This window comes from Phocoena sinus, chromosome 14 (genome assembly GCF_008692025.1).
Source record: "Phocoena sinus isolate mPhoSin1 chromosome 14, mPhoSin1.pri, whole genome shotgun sequence".
Lineage (NCBI taxonomy): Eukaryota > Metazoa > Chordata > Mammalia > Artiodactyla > Phocoenidae > Phocoena > Phocoena sinus.
Window position 1 is genome coordinate 73,735,569 of NC_045776.1, and position 18,175 is coordinate 73,753,743.

At 37.0% G+C, this 18,175-nt stretch overlaps 1 protein-coding gene and 1 non-coding gene across 5 annotated transcripts in view; both read right to left on the reverse strand.

Annotated features, from left to right (window-relative positions):
• Positions 1-18,175, reverse strand: part of TMEM116 (transmembrane protein 116) — a 112,772-nt gene that overhangs the window by 91,041 nt on the left and 3,556 nt on the right. For 2 of the 4 annotated variants that reach the window (XM_032603152.1, XM_032603149.1), the window contains exons 1-3: positions 7,969-8,049; positions 7,348-7,394; positions 6,765-6,828 (exon numbers count right to left, since the gene is read on the reverse strand). In XM_032603152.1, the coding sequence (XP_032459043.1) occupies positions 6,765-6,828; positions 7,348-7,394; positions 7,969-8,016 (159 nt within the window). In that variant the 5' untranslated portion in view covers positions 8,017-8,049. Of the gene's footprint in view, positions 1-6,764; positions 6,829-7,347; positions 7,395-7,968; positions 8,050-18,175 lie in introns of those variants that run through there. The other 2 variants (XM_032603150.1, XM_032603151.1) reach the window with 1 other exon arrangement.
• LOC116739388 lies at positions 6,947-7,054 on the reverse strand. The gene has a single exon (XR_004345565.1). It is a non-coding gene; the product is annotated as a U6 spliceosomal RNA (small nuclear RNA).

Consider the following 18,175-nt stretch of genomic DNA (forward strand, 5'->3'; position numbering starts at 1 on the left):
TAGGAAGTAACCTGTAATCACAACTATCCCAACTGTTCTGGAACCAGACTATTCATGGAAGTATTAGCATTGGAAATTCTTCCTCAAGGAAAGAGTGAAAAGATGAGAAATTCTGTGATGGAGACATACCACAAATGGGAAATTTTAAGTGCTCTAGCTGCACAGTCAACATCTTCTAACAATAAGAAATGAGGGGCTTCCCCAGTGGCGCAGTGGTTGAGAGTCCACATGCCGATGCAGGGGACACGGGTTCGTGCCCCGGTCCGGGAAGATCCCACATGCTGTGGAGCAGCTAGGCCCGTGAGCCATGGCCGCTGAGCCTGCGCATCCGGAGCCTGTGCTCTGCAGTGGGAGAGGCCACAACAGTGAGAGGCCCGCGTACCGCAAAAAAAAAAAAAGAAAAGCAATGAGATTATCACCTGAGTGTTTTAGGATATGGTTGAGAACTCAAAGAAAATGAAAACAGGTTTTTTTAAAATCTTCATGAGTTTAATTTGCATTTTTCTTTTTTTCTTTATTGAAGTATAATTGGTAAATAAAACTGCAAGATAAAGTGTATGTGATGATTTGATGTACATATACATTGTGAAAGGATTTCCCTCAAGTTAATGAACACATCCATCACCTCACATATTTACCTTTTTGCATATGTGTGTGAGAACATGTACGTTCTATTCTCTGAGCAAATTTCAATTGTACAATAGTGTTATCAACTATTATCAACTATTATTATCAACAATAATATCAACTATTATCTAGTACATAACATGGTGATGTTATGTACTAGATCCTAAGACCTTATTCATTTTACAGGTTTTCATATCAATAAAAGTCAAGGTGGAGAAAAATATCAGCATGAATTGTATATGTTGTCTTTCAATTTCTATCTACATTGCTGAAGTCTGTCTTTCTCATTTTCTAATATCCTTCTCCTTTTGGCCTCCCCAATCCCACTTTCCTGATAATAGTTTTGGCCCCTCTGTAGAGAAAATTATAATATGTTTATTGAAAGATACCAAAGATCTAAGGTAAAGAAATATACCATGCTCATGGACTGTAAGATCCAATGTTATGAAAATGTCAGTTCTCCTTAAAGTGATACACAGATTAAATGCAATCTCAATTATGTATCAACATATCTTCTTGTGGAATTTGACAAAGTTGGCTCTAAATCTGATACTGAAATACAAAATATCAAGTTAATTATGACACTCGAAGAAAAAGGAGAAGGAGGACTTGTCCTACACATACCAAAACAATATAAAGCTGGACACGATATAAAGCAGATGCAGTGGTACTAGCCCAGAGATGGACAAATAGACCAATGGAACAGAATAGAGAGCCCAAAACAAGCCTAAGCATATATAAATAAATGTTTTTTTAAAAATAAGTTTATTTATTTTTGGCTGCACATGGGCTTTCTCTAGTTGCAGCAAGTAGGGGTTACTCTTCATCACAGTACGTGTGCTTCTCATGTGGTGGCTTTTCTTGTTGCGGAGCATGGGCTCTAGGTGGGTGGGCTTCAGTGGCTGTGGCACGTGGGCTCAGTAGTTGTGGCTCACGGGCTCTAGAGCGCAGGCTCAGTAGTTGTGGCGAACAGGCTTAGCTGCTCCGTAGCATATGGGATCTTCCCAGACCAGGGTTCAAACCCATGTCCCCTGCATTGGGAGGTGGATTCTTAACCACTGCGCCACCAAGGAAGCCCCTAGAAACTATTGATATATGATAGAGGTGGCTTTTTAGATGAATGGAGAAAGAACAGTCTTTTCAAAATGTGATACTAGAACAACTGGGTATCCATATGGATAAAAATTAAATTGGGCCCCTACTTTCTACCTCACACGCTCAAAAATCGGCCCCAAGTAGTTTAAAGGCCTAAACGTGAAAGACAACATTTATAAAGGTTTTTTTAAGATAATATAGGACAATGTCTTTAATTACTGGTTAGGGCAAGTTTTTCCTAAGCAAAACACAAAAAGATCTAAAAGAAATAGTTGAAAAATTTGCCCACATTCAAATGAAAAATGTCTGTGTCAAAAGACACCATAAAGAAAGTGAAAAGACATGCCACAAAGTGGGAGAAGATATTTGTTAACACATATGACTAACAAAGGACCAGTATCCAAACAATATTAAAAACAAAGCACGGACTTCCCTGGTGGTCCAGTGGTTAAGAATCCGCCTGTCAATGCAGGGGACATGGGTTTGAGCCCTGTTCTGGGAAGATCCCACATGCCGCAGAGCAACTAAGCCCGTGTGCCACAACTACTGAGCCTGTGCTCTAGAGTCCATAAGCCACAACTACTGAGCCCACGTGCCACAACTACTGAAGCCCGCACACCTAGAGTTTACGCTCGCAACAAGAGAAGCCACTGCAATGAGAAGCACGTGCACCACAGTGAAGAGTAGCCCCCGCTCGCCGCAACTAGAGAAAGCCCGCGGGCAGCAACAAAGACCCAGCGTAGCCAAAAATAAATAAATAAATAAATTTTACTTTTAAAAAACAAAGCAAACAAAAACTCTTACAAAGCAATAAGGAAAACCAATAGAAAAAAAATGGACAAAAGATTTGAACAGGTACTTAAGAAATCCAAATGGCTGTAAAAATGTGAAAATATGCCTGACCCCATTAGTAATCAAGGAAATTAAAAAATTAAAACTATAAGGAGACCACAAGTCAATAAATCAATCAATCTACAATGGGATGAAAATTACACACCCATGGCAAAAATTTTTAAAGTCTGACAATATCAAATATTAACAGGAACATGAAGCAATAGGACATTTCATACACTGCTGGCACAATTATTTGGAAAAAGTCTGGCACTATCTAGGGGATATGAATATCCTATATTCTGTTATTAGGTAAAATCACTAGAGAAATTTTTGCATGTGTGCATCAGAAGACATGTAAAAAGACTGTTTATAGCAGCACAGATAGATATATTGTGGTATGTTCATAATATAGAATGCTAAGCATCAGTGAAAAAGAAATGAACCAGAGCTGTACACAAGCCATGGACAAATCTCAGAAGTGATACTGAGGGAAAAAAGCAAATCACAAAGCAATACATACCAAAAAATAGTATTATCCCATTTATGTCAAGTTCAAAAATGCAAAACTAAATTGTTTAGGGATATATACATTACTGGTAAAACTATACATAAAAGCCAAGAAATGATTAAGCAAAAATCCGGATAGTGGTTACTGCTAGAGGTGAGGTTGTGATTGGGAAGGAGCACAGTAGGAATGTTTGGGGATATGAGCGATTCCTATTTCTTGTCCCAGGTTTTGTTTATAGCCATCCATTATATAGCACACTTGAGTTTTATGCCTTCTAAACCATGGCTGGTATATCTCACAGTAAAAAAGTAAAGTTAAAAATTTTTGGTGCCCCCACCACTGGGTCCACAGGCTGGCCCGGTCCCTGGGATGTGCCCCCGCTGCAAAAAAATTTCTAAGTTATCAACAGATACTACCTAATATAAGAACTAATCTCCTCAACTGTACAAAAGGGAATTTTTCTCATACTTTTCTTCCAAATGAGAGGAAAGTTAAGATGCTAATACCTTGCTAATAGGGGTAAATGGTCAAGCTGCTTTGGCTAACACAAACAAAAACAAGTGAAATAATATTTTAAACTGTATTTACTAAATATCAGATACAATTATTTTAACAACATATATTCTTTGCTACAAGGAAGCCTGTTAAGGTTCCAGCCAGGTGGCATATTCATAGATTTTACTGGTCTATGACCTATCACAAGTTTATAACTGTTAATGGGTAAAAAATTAAAACTGAATACAAAATAAACTCTGGAGCAGAAAGGCGGCCAAGCAGCTTTTGTGAGCAAGAACATAAGTATGGTCATTGAGTCAATAAATAGCCTTATATATAGGGAACTGTTGGCCATTAAAACACACCTAAGGTCTTTGGCACAGAAATAAAGGATAAAAAGAGGTTTATATACTTTCACTCATGGTTGGAAAATCATGAGTTCTAGTAACAGGAGATAAAATCAATCAATTAAACAACAAAACTTAACTGAGCACCCAGTATTGAAATTAAAAAAGATTCACCCCTTCTATGTTTAACAAGATATTGTGTCAAAGGTAATACAGAGAAATGTATGATACAGGTCATGCTTTAAGAAAAATACAAACAATCAAAAATTTTTAAAAAGGGACTTCCCTGGCAGTCTAGTGGTTAAGACTCCGTGCTTCCACTGCAGGGGGCACAGGTTTGATCCCTGGCTGGGGAACTAAGATCCCACATGCTGTGCAGCGCAGCCAAAAATTTTTTTTTTAATAAAAAAATTAGGGATTCCCTGGTGGCGCAGTGGTTGAGAGTCCGCCTGCCGATGCACGGGACGCGGGTTCGTGCCCCGGTCCGGGAAGATCCCACGTGCCGTGGAGCGGCTGGGCCCGTGAGCCATGGCCGCTGAGCCTGTGCATCCAGAGCCTGTGCTCCGCAACGGGAGAGGCCACAACAGTGAGAGGCCCGCATATCGCAAAAAAAATAAATAAATAAAATTTTAAAAATTAAAAAAAAAATTAAATTAAAATAAATAAAAATACAATCAGCATAGTGCATGGTAATAAGAAGAAAAAGCTTAAGACATGATCCTAAATATGAAAGCAAAAACTTTAAATATATTTGTACTTGTCTCATTTAAATCAAGAGCAAAGTAAGGTGCAGGGACGGAATGCATTGTGTGAAAGGCTTTCCCTAAGGAGGTTCTGGGTCCAGGTCTAACCTGGTAAGGTAAAACACCTAAAGCAACTCATATTTATACTCTTCCAAAACCCTGCTTCCTGATATTTCTAGTGAAATCAAGTTACAAAGAATATCAAAAGTGACCTTCACAAGGAAATGAAGTACACTTCACACAAGTGCAGCAAAGTATATCTGCCTCGTGTTTTTTTTTTTTTAACACTGGCTGGCCCGGGTTACTTTCTTCTCTCTTAAGGTTGCCTCTCTGAGTTACTCTGAGTTACTGTCTAATCAGCTAGTCCCCTCAAAGATTTCCCATGAATTTCTCCAATTTACTATAATCATTAATTTAATAATTTTTGTCTTTTTCAGATTATGCCTTCCATGTGTTTATGCTGTTAAAAATGTTATTTGATGAAGAAATAAAGGAAAACGGTGGAGCATGGCTGACATTTTTAAGCTGGAAAAATTGGAATCTTCCCTACGCCAAAAAAGCAGAATGTGTAGGAACCACTGAATTAATGATTACTAAGGTCCTTCAGGCTCTGGTTATGTGAAAGGTATGAGAACCGAAGCCAGAGAAATTAAAGGTCACATCCCAGGCCAAACCAGACCCTACATCTTTATAAAGCTCTAACCCACTGTTATGGCAGAGGTCACCCTAGAGCAGTGGTTTTCAACCAGGAGTGACTGCCTCTCTCAGAAGACATTTGGCAGTATTTGAAGATATTTTTGGTTCTCACAACTGGGTGAGGAAGGTTGCTGCTACATCTATTGGGTAAAGTCTGCTAAATATCCTAAGATGCAGGACAGCCACCCATAACAAATAACCATCTAGCCCAAAAGGTCAGTAGTACTGAGAATCTCTGCTTACCTCTCTCCACAACGTAACTTATACTTTATTAACTTAACCACATCTGAACTCAAATTTCAACAAACATTCAGGAAAGAAACATTAGGGAAATCCACATCACAGGAAGATGTGTGGCCTAAGATTACTTTGGCAGGCAATTGGCAATACAGTATCAAGACTTCTACTTTCTAGTTTTACTTACATAGTCACATTCTACCTCTGAAATTCAAAATTCTCTTTTCATTAGACATTATATTTCAGTGGTTTAAAAGTGTATGTGAGAAGAAGCTTTGGAACAAGACAAGTCTGCCTCAACTTCTAGCTCTAACACTTACTAGCTATGAGACCTTAGCCATAGCTAAGCTAAATGTGTCATTTTCCACTTTACAAAAGCTCTCTCATACATGTCCTAAACTACATTTTGCTTAATTTTGTGCCACTTGGCCTGATTAGAAAAACAGTTTTGTTACATTTTTCTTAAAATCTTTTTTTTTGAGGGGGAGCACACCATGCAGCTTGTGGGACCAGGGATTGAACCTGGGCCACAGCAGTGAAAGCCCAGAATCCTAACCACTAGGTCACCAGAGAACTCCCTGATTGATTTTTTTTTTAATACCTTAAGTATATACTATTTTTATTTGTCAATTATACCTCAATAAAAGGAAGCTTTTTGATTTGACTTTTTTGGTATGAATAGTTTTACATAGGATGTATTTTTGTTCTATTTTCACCATTAAATTGTAATTGCCTAGAAAGCCAGAACAGCAAAATAAATACCTTTTGTATAGCAGTGCTTGAACTACTTCCAGCCCCACCAGCAATTTTACCAAGATATGAACATCAGAAAACTCACCTCTAGGCAGGACCCTACCATGCTTAGAATGAATATAGGCTTCAAACAATACTCTGTTTCTTTGACTTTAATAATTAATGCATACCCCCAAAAAATCTACATTTATCCACTAATCCACATTTAGTCAATTCCTCAGTATTAAAAATTATAATTAAAATAACTACCTAAAAGAAAAGGGAGACCTTTGGGGCAATGTCTAAAATATCTCAATGTATTATATCAAAATGACAAATTTACAAGCAATTCATAGCATTATTCCATCATTTATAGGGGACCCCTTTCTTTTTTATTTCAAAGGCTAAGTCACAAAAAGTTCAAATCCAACACAGAAAGAGACTGCTCACCTCTGGAGATTTCTGTATGTTCTGGAATACAGCATAGGCAATAAGTGAACTTGAACCTATAACACTGGCAGAGATAAAAGACTATCATTAAACAGGACAATTGGGGCTCCTTTGTTTTTGCTACTTTTCTTTACAGCTTTATTGACATATAATTGATGTAAAATAAACTGCACAAATGTTTTAAAAATATGGAATGCTTCACGAATTTGTGTGTCATCCTTAAGCAGAGGCTAAGCTAATCTTCTCTGTATCATTACAATTTTTAGTATACGTGCTACCAAAGTGAGCACTTCACAACTGATTTTGCAAATCAATCCTGTTGACCAAATTGTCCTTTGATTTTCAGATGTTACCCTTCAATCTGGTTTTTTTTTGTTATTATTGTTGTTGATGTTATTACATTTTATTAATCAGATAATGTCAACATGGTAAAGAACAGCATTTCTAACTAATGAGTAAAAGCAAATCCCCAGGGAAAAAAAATATATATAGACACTTCAGAATTCTCCAGTTTTGCTTGTCTCCAGTTTTGCTAGTTGTACTAGTTCAAACAGTCACATTACATGAGGTTAAATAAACTTACCTCAGAGTAGCCATAACAAACTGTATCCACTGTATTGCAGGAAATAACTAAATAAAAAGAGAAAGTAAGAATAAAATTAAGCCTTTTAAATTTAATATTCAACCTTTCTCTAATTTCACTGTTTGTTAACTATCTGTGCAAAGCACAGACTCTTCAGTGCCTAATCAAAACACACTACAAGACTGAGAATGAGTAAAAAGGGTGAATAGACCCCTGGAAAGCCAGGGTGGCTCCTTTATTCCTCCCTTATTGCTACATTGCTGGGAAACCGTAAGATAAAAAGAACAGACAGGTGGATAGAAAATGACTGAAGGAAAAAAAGAGAGTTGGATGAGAAAATTAATAAAGGGAAGAATAAAATGGAAAAGAGGTAGAAAAAGTTAAATTTTAAGAGAGAACAGACAGATATGTGGAAAGAATGGGTAACAGTAAAGGCAAACAAATACTAAATAAAGTTAACTGACAGAGAGCTAGACAGACAGAAAAAACAGAATAGTAAGCAACAGGGGAAAAGGAAGAAGAAAAGTTAGTATGGAAAGAGATGCTGTGAGTGAAAAATACAGAACAGGGAGGAAGGAAGGGGGATCGAAAAACGAAGAAAGGGGCTGCTTCTAGTCTCACCAAGTTCCAATTATCCTCCAAAATGCTAGCCTCCAGTAGGCAGGCCATACGGACTTCAGCCTCAGCTAAATTCAAGCAGCCTGATCCTTCCTGGTCAGGTTCTGAATCCCAAGCAGTAAACAGGTAGCTCCACCCTTAACCCAGCTGGGCTCCTCCCTACCCAATCCTGCCCCGTATCTTGAGGGCAAGGAGAGAAAGTAGCGACAAGTGGAGGAGAAAGCCAAGCAGAAAGAACAAAAATAGAAAGAGCAGGTGACAAGGAAACAAAGTTCTAAAAAGCATTAGGAATTGTAAAAAGGGGCAAGATGTAGGACTAATAAAAAGTACAGAGAATGAGTTACCATGAAAAGGTAAATAGAGCTGCAAGAGAGAAATAGAATAGAAAAAAGGGAGAGAAAAATAGGGAAGAAGGGAGGTCTGTTTGAAACCTGTCCTGTTTAGGGACAGAAGCCTGTGTTGGGGAAGACAGACTATATATTTACTCAATCAGTAAGTTTTTAGTAATATCTGGAAAAGGCGTGAAGAGAAAGCGTTATTAATATCTCATAATACGAATGTTTTCTTAAATATTCTGTACCAAAATTCCCACCATAAATATAATAAATGTAATATTATATAATATTTGTAATATTATATTTGTAGTAATATTACATTTATAAATGTAAATATATTACTAAATTATACAATTCATTGAATATGCTTATGTTTATATATCAACTTTGTGTAAAATGCTGTGTTATGGAAAATATAAAGACAAAAAAGATCAGACCCAGACTTCCAGGAGCTTATAATATAGTAGGAAAAATAGCTTGAATACCAAATCTCAAATAATCTGTACACAAAAATAATATACACTGATTGGCATTTGAACATTATTTGGAAGAACTGATAAAATTTGGACAAAAACTGGGGGAAGGAGAAAGCAGAAGGAAGAACATTTCATTTACATAACCATTTATCTTTCATCTAACCATACACTCATACATTTTACAAATATTTATTGATAACATAAATTAGATCATTTGCATGGCTTGAGTAATTTAAATATATTATTCATTTATTCATATGAAATTAAGAATATCATGTGCAGTGGAATACAGGACATTGTTAAGTAGAGGTAGGCTCTAATCACTTTGCTTACATTATTAGATAAACAAATTAAAATACCAGTATATTTCTGGATCAGAAATCCCTACCATAAAATCTTAGGGAGTCTTTTGAGGCCTCTAATCATATGTCTATCTAATAAGGGTGAGGGGACTAATGACAGTCTCACCAAGTGATAAGAGAATGCTTTTGGACAAAGGACTCTTGTCTCAGTCAAGAACAAATCTCAGATTGTTCAGAGAACAACCATGGCAAATCAGTCTGCTGCTCTTGACAAGAGAACTTTTCTCTTTTGGCATCTATTCTAAAATGTCTTATGCCACCAACCAACATTTGGGGGTTTACTTTTCTATTTTTCTCTCTAAATTAAGCCCCTCCCTTCTGTATATTTAGCACTGTTCCCCCTTGAAGTGTCTTTGGAATCATAATTCTCCCATTTCTTTTTCTACAAGGGCTAACCCAAGCCCAAATGATGAACTGGGTGATATTTATTTTCAGTTTTGTCTTTTCTTTTTACTTAGCTCCTTAGCAAGCTCAAACACATCTCAGTTCTCAATGTAATGGGCTACTACTATATATTACATATCAATTTCAGTTAACAGATATTCATTAAACTTCTACCATGAGCGAGTTACTGCAGTGGATACAAAGTCAAGAAAAACACCTATGTAGTAAAGTATTTTAATTTAAGTAAAAATAGTACTTAAAGAAAATTTCTAGTAATAATAGCTACCAATCATCAAGTGCTTTCTCTGTAAGCATTTTAATCCTCAACACAACCTTTGAGGTAAGAAGTATTATTCTTACTTAACAGATGAAGAAACTGAGGCTTAAAGAAGTTGTGTCACTTTCCCTCTGGTTACAGAATTATCAAGTGGTAACACCAACATTCAAACTCAGTCAGTCTGATCATAGTTCTCACTCTTAACACATACAGTACTCTTAACAGGAAACTGGTTAATGGGAAAACAGGTTAAGGTAATTTAAAAAATTAATGGGACATCAAAAGAATTATTAGGCAATTGCTTCTTAGATATGACAACAAAAGCACAAACAACAAAAGAAAAAAATAGATAAATTGGTCTTCAAAATTAGAAACTTTACTGCTTCAAAGGATACCATCAAGAAAGTAAAAAAGAAAACCCGCAGAATAGGAGAAAGTATTTGTAAACCATATATCTAATAAGGGACTTTTATGTAGAATATATAAAGAATTCCTACAACTCAATAACACAACCCAATTTAAAAATGGGCAAAGGTTTGTTTTTTCGTTTTTTGTTTTTTTGGCTGCACCTCACGTCTTGTGGGATCTTAGCTCCCCGACCAGAGATCGAACCCAGGCCCTGGCAGTGAAAGCATTAAACCCTAACCACTGGACTGCAAGGGAATTCCCGGGCAAAGGTTTTAAATTAGAGATTTCTCCCCAAAATAATACGAATAACTAATACACATGAAAAGATGATCAACATCATAAGCCACCAGGGAAATACAAATTAAAATCACGAGATGACATTTCACACCTACTAGGATGGCTATAATAAAAATACAATAGCAAGTGAATGTTGAGAAATAGGAAACCTCATACACTGCTGTGGAAATATAACATATTGCAGCCACTGGTCAGGGAACTAAGATCCCACATGCCGCGGGGCAACTAAGTCCATGCGCCACAACTACTGAGCTTGTGCGCCTCAACTACAGAGCCCACGTGCTCTGGAGCCTGTGCCACAACTAGAGAAGAGAAAACCCGCACACCACAACTCGAGAGAAGCCAGCATGCCACAACAAACAGCTCACGTCGCAATGAGCGCCACAACGAAAGACCCCACGTGCTGCAAGGACGATCCCAGGTACCGCAACAAAGATCCAATGCAGCCAAATAAATTAATTATTTTTAAAAATGTCCCAAACAGGCAAATTTACAGTGACAGAAAGTAGATTAGTGTTGCCTAGAGCTAGAAAGGTAGTTTGGGAGGGAATGGGGAGTGACTGCTAATGGGCACAGGCTTTCTTTTTAGGATGATAAAAATATTCTAAAATTAGATAATGGTGCTGGTTGTACAATTCTATGAATATACTGGAAACCACTGAATTGTACACTTTAAAAGGATGAATTGTATGGTACGTAAATTATATCTTAATAAAGCTGTTATCCAAAAAAATGACGTTTGGGACAAAAGCAAGGAAGGATATATCCCATTGCTGAAACTCATGGTATAGTGATTAATGGATAACATGTTTCTCTCTCCTACTGAAAAGAATAATATTTAGAATAAAAAGTGTAAAACATTGTAAGAGGGAACTGAAGATAAAGATTGTAAGAGAGCATCTGACTGCTCTAAATGAATACAGCACTCCTGGCCTGAACAAATTACACGCCAGGGCTTTGGTAAAACTTGCAGGTTAACCCAATAAACCATTGAATGAAATCTGAGAGTTCATGTAAAACTGGAAAAATTGCTAGAAATTGCAGAAATTGCTACAAGTTGTAGAAAGCTGTTGATAACTAAACACTTTTTATAAGGAGAAAGGATAGTAGAATCTGCAAAGATCTTAGTATTTATCTCAGACAAGATTCTAGAATGAACTATCCAAAAGATGTGTTTTTATCAATTTATTTATATTTGGCTACATTGGGCCTTTGTTGTTGGGTCTTACTTGAGGCACACGGGCTTTCTCTAGTTGTGGCAAGTGGGGGCTACTCTTCGATGCAGTGCACAGGTTTCTTATTGCAGTGGCTTCTCTAGTTGCAGAGCTTGGGCTCTAGGCGCGCGGGCTTCAGAAGTTGTGGCACGTGGGCTCGGTAGTTGTGGCTCGCGGGCTCTAGAGCACAGGCTCAACAGTTGTGGCACACGGGCTTAGCTGCTCCACAGCATTTCAGATCTTCCTGGACCAGGGCTCAAACCCGTGTCCCCTGCATTGGCAGGCAGATTCTTAACCACTGTGCCACCAGGGAAGTCCCAAGATGTGTCTTTAAAGAATTAGAAAAAAGTAACCATTAATTCAACATGGATTTATAAAAAAAAATCATGCCAGACTAACCCCATTCTCTTTTTGGACAGAATTACTAGACACAGTGTATATGGTATTTTGACAAAACATTTTGTGAGAAATTTCATGATATAAAAATAAGAAAATATATTGGGAATTCCCTGGTGGTCCAGTGGTTGGGACTCCGCACTTTCACTACTGGGGCCCGGATTCGATTCCTGGTCGGGGAACTAGGATCCCATAGGCCGAGCAGTGTGGCCAAAAGAAAAAAAGAAAGAAAGAAAAGAAAAGAAAATGTAGACCAAGTAGAAGCACAATTAAGGGCATTTCTAAATAAACCTAAGGTTGTGCTAACTAATTGATAAATATCAACTTAAAAATGGCTTCTAAAAAAAAAAATGGCTTCTAGTGGAGTGAACCAGAATTCTGACTTGACACTGTTCTGTAAAACATTTTCATCAATAACTTGAAAGAAAATACAGTGAGCATATTTATCAAATATGTGTGTTACTTATCTATTGCATCATAACAAATGTCCACAAATTTAGCAGCTTAAAACACACGTATTATCTCACAGCATCTGTGAGTTAAGAGTTCACGAATAGCTTAGTTGGGTCTTCTGCTTCAGTGTCTCTCACAAGGTTATGACCAAGATGTTGACCAGGGCTGGGTCTCGTCTGAAGGCTCAAATGGAGAAGGATCTGCTTCCAAGTTCATACAGTTGTTGGCCTAATTCCGTTCCTTGAGGGTTGTGGGCCTGAGGGCCTCAGTTCCTAACTAACTCTTGGTGCAAGGCTACACTCAGTTCTTTGCCATGTGGATTTCTGCAAGATGACCTCCTAGCGACATGGAAGTCTCAATCTTCTGTAAGCAAACGACTGAAGTGACATCCCATCACCGTTCCTGTATTCTACTCATCATAGATCTTGTCAACACTCAAGTGGAGAGGATTACACAACAGTGTGAATACCAAGAGGCAGGCATCATTGGGGGCTATCTTAGTGTCTGCCCACCACTGTGTGTTTATCCAACATGTCAAATACTTTTCCAATTCAGATAATTTGCAATAGCTCTTCCCTCTCTGGAATGCTCTTCCCCCAGATAATCACATGACTAGCTCCTTCTCATCCTTCAAGCATCAGGTCAAATGTCATCACCTCAGAGATGTAACATTTATTTAAATTCCAAAATATCTTGTTTGTTTGTGTGCCTATTTCTCCTTACTAGACTGTAACTTCCTTGGGGCCAGGCAACTTATCTGTCTCATTAACCTCAATATCTCTAGTGCCTAAAAGTGACTAAAATAGGCATTCAGTATTTATTGAATGAATGTACCAAAGTTGTGAGGGATAGATCTTATACTTTAGAATAATGAGTTTTATTTTATAATAATATAAAAGTTAATAGAAATAAATGCAAGTATACTGCACTTGGGTCTAAAATATCAACTGGACAGAGATTAGGATGAAATGGTAACCCAATCCCATTTACCATCACATCAGAAAGAATAAAATACCTAGGAATAAACCTATCTAAGGAGGCAAATGACTTGTACTCTGAAAACTAAAAGACAATGATGAAAGAAATCGAAGATGACACAAACAGATGGAAAGTTGTACCGTGTTCTTGGATTGCAGGAATCAATACTGTTAAAATAAGCATACTACCCAAGGCAATCTACAGATTCAGTGCAATCCCTATCAAATTACCAATGGCATTTTTCACAGAACTAGAACAAATTTTTTTTAATTTGTATGGAAATACAAAAGACCCCGAATAGCCAAAACAATCTTGAGAAAGAAAAACTAAGCTGGAGGAATCATGCTCCCTGACTTCAGACTATATTACAAAGCTACCATCATCAAAACAATATGGAACAAAAAAGACACACTGATCAATGGAACAGGACACAAAGACCAGAAATAAACGCATGCACTTATGGTCAATTAATCTATGACAAAGGAGGCAAGAATATACAATGGAGAAAAGACAGTTTCTTCAATAAGTGGTATTGGGAAAACTGGACAACTACATGTAAATCAATGAAATTAGAACATTCTCTAACACCATACACAAAAGTAAATTCAAAATGGATTAAAGACCTAAATGTAAGACTAGATAAACTGGACAGCTACATGTAAATCAATGAAATTAGAACACTCTCTAACACCATACACAAAAGTAAATTCAAAATGGATTAAAGACCTAAATGTAAGACTAGATAAACTGGACAGCTACATGTAAATCAATGAAATTAGAACTTTCTCTAACGCCATATACAAAAGTAAATTCAAAATGGATTAAAGACCTAAATGTAAGACTAGATACTACAAATGCTGGAGACAGTGTGGAGGAAAAGGAATCTTCCTACACTGTTGGTGGGAATGTAAATTGGTGCAGCCACTATGGGGAACAGTACGGAGGTTCCTTAAAAAACTAAAAATAGAGTTACCATATGATCTAGGAATTCCACTCCTGGACACATATCCAGAGAAAACTCTAATTCGAAAAGATACATGTACCACAATGTTCATAGCAGTGCTGTCTACAATAGTCAAGACATGGAAGCAACCTGAATGTTCATCGAGGGATGAATGGATAAAGAAGATGTGGTATATGTATACAATGGAGTATTAGCCATAAAAAAGAATGAAATAATGCCATTTGCAGCAACATAGATGGACCTAGAGACTATCACACTAAGTGAAGTCAGACAAAGACAAATATATGATACCACTTATATATGAAATCTCAAAAAATGATACAGGGACTTCCCTGGCGGTCCAGTGGTTAAGACTCCATGCATCCACTGCAGGGGGAATGGGTTTAATCCCTGGTTGGGGACTAAGATCCCACATGACGTGACGTGCAGCCAAAAAAAAAAAAAAAAAGATACAAATGAACTTATTTACGAAACAGAATTACACAGGCATAGAAAACAAATTTATGGTTACCAAAGTAGAGAGAGGGGAGAGGGATAAATTAGGAGTTTGGGATTAACATATACACACTACTATATATAAAATAGGTAAACAACAAGGTCCTACTGTATAGCACAGGGAACTATATTTAATATCCTGTAATAATCTATAATGGGAAAGAATCTGAAAAAGAATCACTTTGTTGTACACCTGAAACTAACACAACATTGTAAATCAACTATACTTCAATAAGAAGAGAGCAAAATTTTTTTAGAAAAGAAAAAGTTAGCAACATTTTACTTTAAAAATCTAGTCATTCTATCCAATAAATATGTAATGTGAGCCATATATGTAACTTAAAAGTTTCTAAAAAACTTTTAAAAAAGTAAAAAGAAACAGGTAAAATTAATTTTAATAATATATTTTATTAACCCAAATATTTAAAATTTTGTCATTTCAACATACAATCAATATAAAAATCACTGCAATATTTCACTTTCTTAATTTTGTACTTTGTAATTCAGGGTGTATTTTACACTTATGTCTCAATTCTGGTTAGCCACATTTCAAGAGCTCAGTAGCTACATGTAAATTTATTTATTTATTTATTTCTGCATTGGGTCTTCGTTTCTGTGCACAGGCCTCCTCTAGTTGTGGCAAGCGGGGGCTACTCTTCGTTGCGGTGCACAAGCTTCTCATTGTGGTGGCTCCTTTTGTGGCAGACCACAGGCTCTAGGCCCGTGGGCTCAGTAGTTGTGGCTCACAGGCTCTAGAGCACAGGCTCAGTAGTGGCACATGGGCTTAGCTGCTCCACGGCAGCTAAGATCCTGGGAAGATCCGGGGATCTTCCTGGACCACGGCTTGACCCATGTCCACTGCATTGGCAGGCAGGTTCTTAACCACTGTGCCACCAGGAAAGTCCTACATGTAATATTATAAGTGGCATTTTTATTTACAACTAGATTGTAGAGGCTCTTGCATTTGAATTTTATCCTGCAGAGGTGCCATTATAAACTTCTGAGCAAATAAATGACATGACATAATTACCATATAACTCGTCCTTAGTGAGTATGTAGTATATGCCAGGCCCTATTCTAAATGCTTCCTATACATTAATTTAATCCATTCACAATCCTATGAAGCAAGTATTATTATTATCCTTTTACATGATACTATCATGAGTAACATGTTGGCAGTGTGCAGGATAGATTAAAAAGGGAAGAGACTGGCAAGAATTAGGTTATTTTTATTTACTTATTTACATCCCACTTTGACCTAGACAGTATTTCAGGTGGCTTATGACAGTGCATAAGATAAGACAAAACAACATGAATTGAACATGGGACAAAAGAAGAAAGAAAAACATCTCTGCTGAAATGGTCTGATCCCTGGATGTTAAAATCTCTATGCATTTTTTTAATGTTACTTTATTGAAAAAACAATATTGAAATAAGAGAAATCTAAAGTAAAAAGTTTGCTGCAATCTCATCTAGTCAAAATGAGTTTTATTTTTGTTACTTTAAGTCTTTGTCCTTATGCATATTCGATTTTTACATGTTTGTAGTAATTCTATAGCTAGTATTTTATATTCTACATTTTTGCTCAACATTATTCCATAATAACCTTTTTTCCTTTTGTTAGAGTATTATTTTCTTTCTCTCCACTCCCCTGAACTGTAACCAATGCAAAAAGCCTGGTATATTTCTCTACATCATTCTCTATTCTCATTAAAACATATCCAAATATATATATATATATATATATATATATATGTGTGCTTCTATATACACACACACACACACACACACATATACAGAGGTTGTTGCAGTGGTATGGTAGGTTTTTTAAAATGGGATCATATATTTCTGTATACATTACTGTTCTCACCTGTTATTTCATGGATATCTCTCCACTTTAATATAAATAGTTCTAATCAATTTTGATAGCTGTATAGTATTCCACATAAGATAATTTATCCAGCAATTCCTCTCGTGATGGACATGTAGGCTTTTTTCAGGTTTTGTTTTTAATTTCCTTTATTTATTTTTCGTTCTGCAAACAATTCTGTGGTAAACATCCCTACATCCCCGCATACATAATCTCCTTCTTTGCTGATGTTTTTATTACTAAAAGACAGATTCCAGAATGGAATTCTTTTTGTTCCTCAAATATTTCAAGCTTTTTCATTCTGTATTATTTTATTGGTCACACCATGCAGCTTGGGGAATCTTAGTTCCCCCACTACAGATCGAATCCAGGCCCCCAGCAGTGGAACCACAGAGTCCTAACCACTGGACCGCCAGGGAACTCCCTCTTTCTCATTCTAGAACCTTTGCACATACTAGGGTTTTTTCCTAAAATGCTTCCTAACACATAGTAATGTGTAATTTAAATTTATTTATATAATTATTTAATGTTTGTTTCATCAATCAAGGGTAAGTTCCTTGAGAGCTGAATCCCATTCATGCTTTAGGTCTTATATCAGCTCAAATATAATTGTTTGTAGAGGTCTTCCATGCACCTCAATGCAAATTTATTCCCCCTATCATATTCTTTCATAAGCCCTCAACTTTTCTTTCTTAGAAATCATCACAATTTGTAATTATATATTTATTTGTATACTTATTTAATGTTGGTCTCTCCTCTAGGACTGCAGGGAGCACAACTATTTTGTTCACCAGTGAACCCTTGCCTCCAGAAGAGTGTGTGGCGTGTAAAATATGTTCAGTAAATAGTTATTAAACACTGAAAGCTTCTTGGGACTTCCCTGGTGGTCCAGTGGTTAAGAATCTGCCTTCCAACGCAGGGGACACAAGTTTGATCTGTGCTTGGGGAACTAAGATCCCACATGCCATGGGGCAACTAAGCCCGCTCACCGCAACTACTGAGCCCGCATGCTCTAGAGCCCGCACGCCACAACCAGAGAGCCTGAGCGCTCTGAAGCCCACATGCCGGAACTAGAGAGAAGCCCACAGGCGGCGATGAAGAGCCCGCATGCTGCAACAAAAGACCCCACGTGCCACAACTGAGACCCAATGCAGCCAAATAAATAAATAAAATATATTTTTTAATTGGTATGATGTGAATAATCCTGCTATTAAAAAATATTGAAAGCTTCTTAAAGGAGGATGGGGCTTGGAGAAAATCATACTGTGGAGTAAATTTTCCTTCTATAACACTTTTTTAAT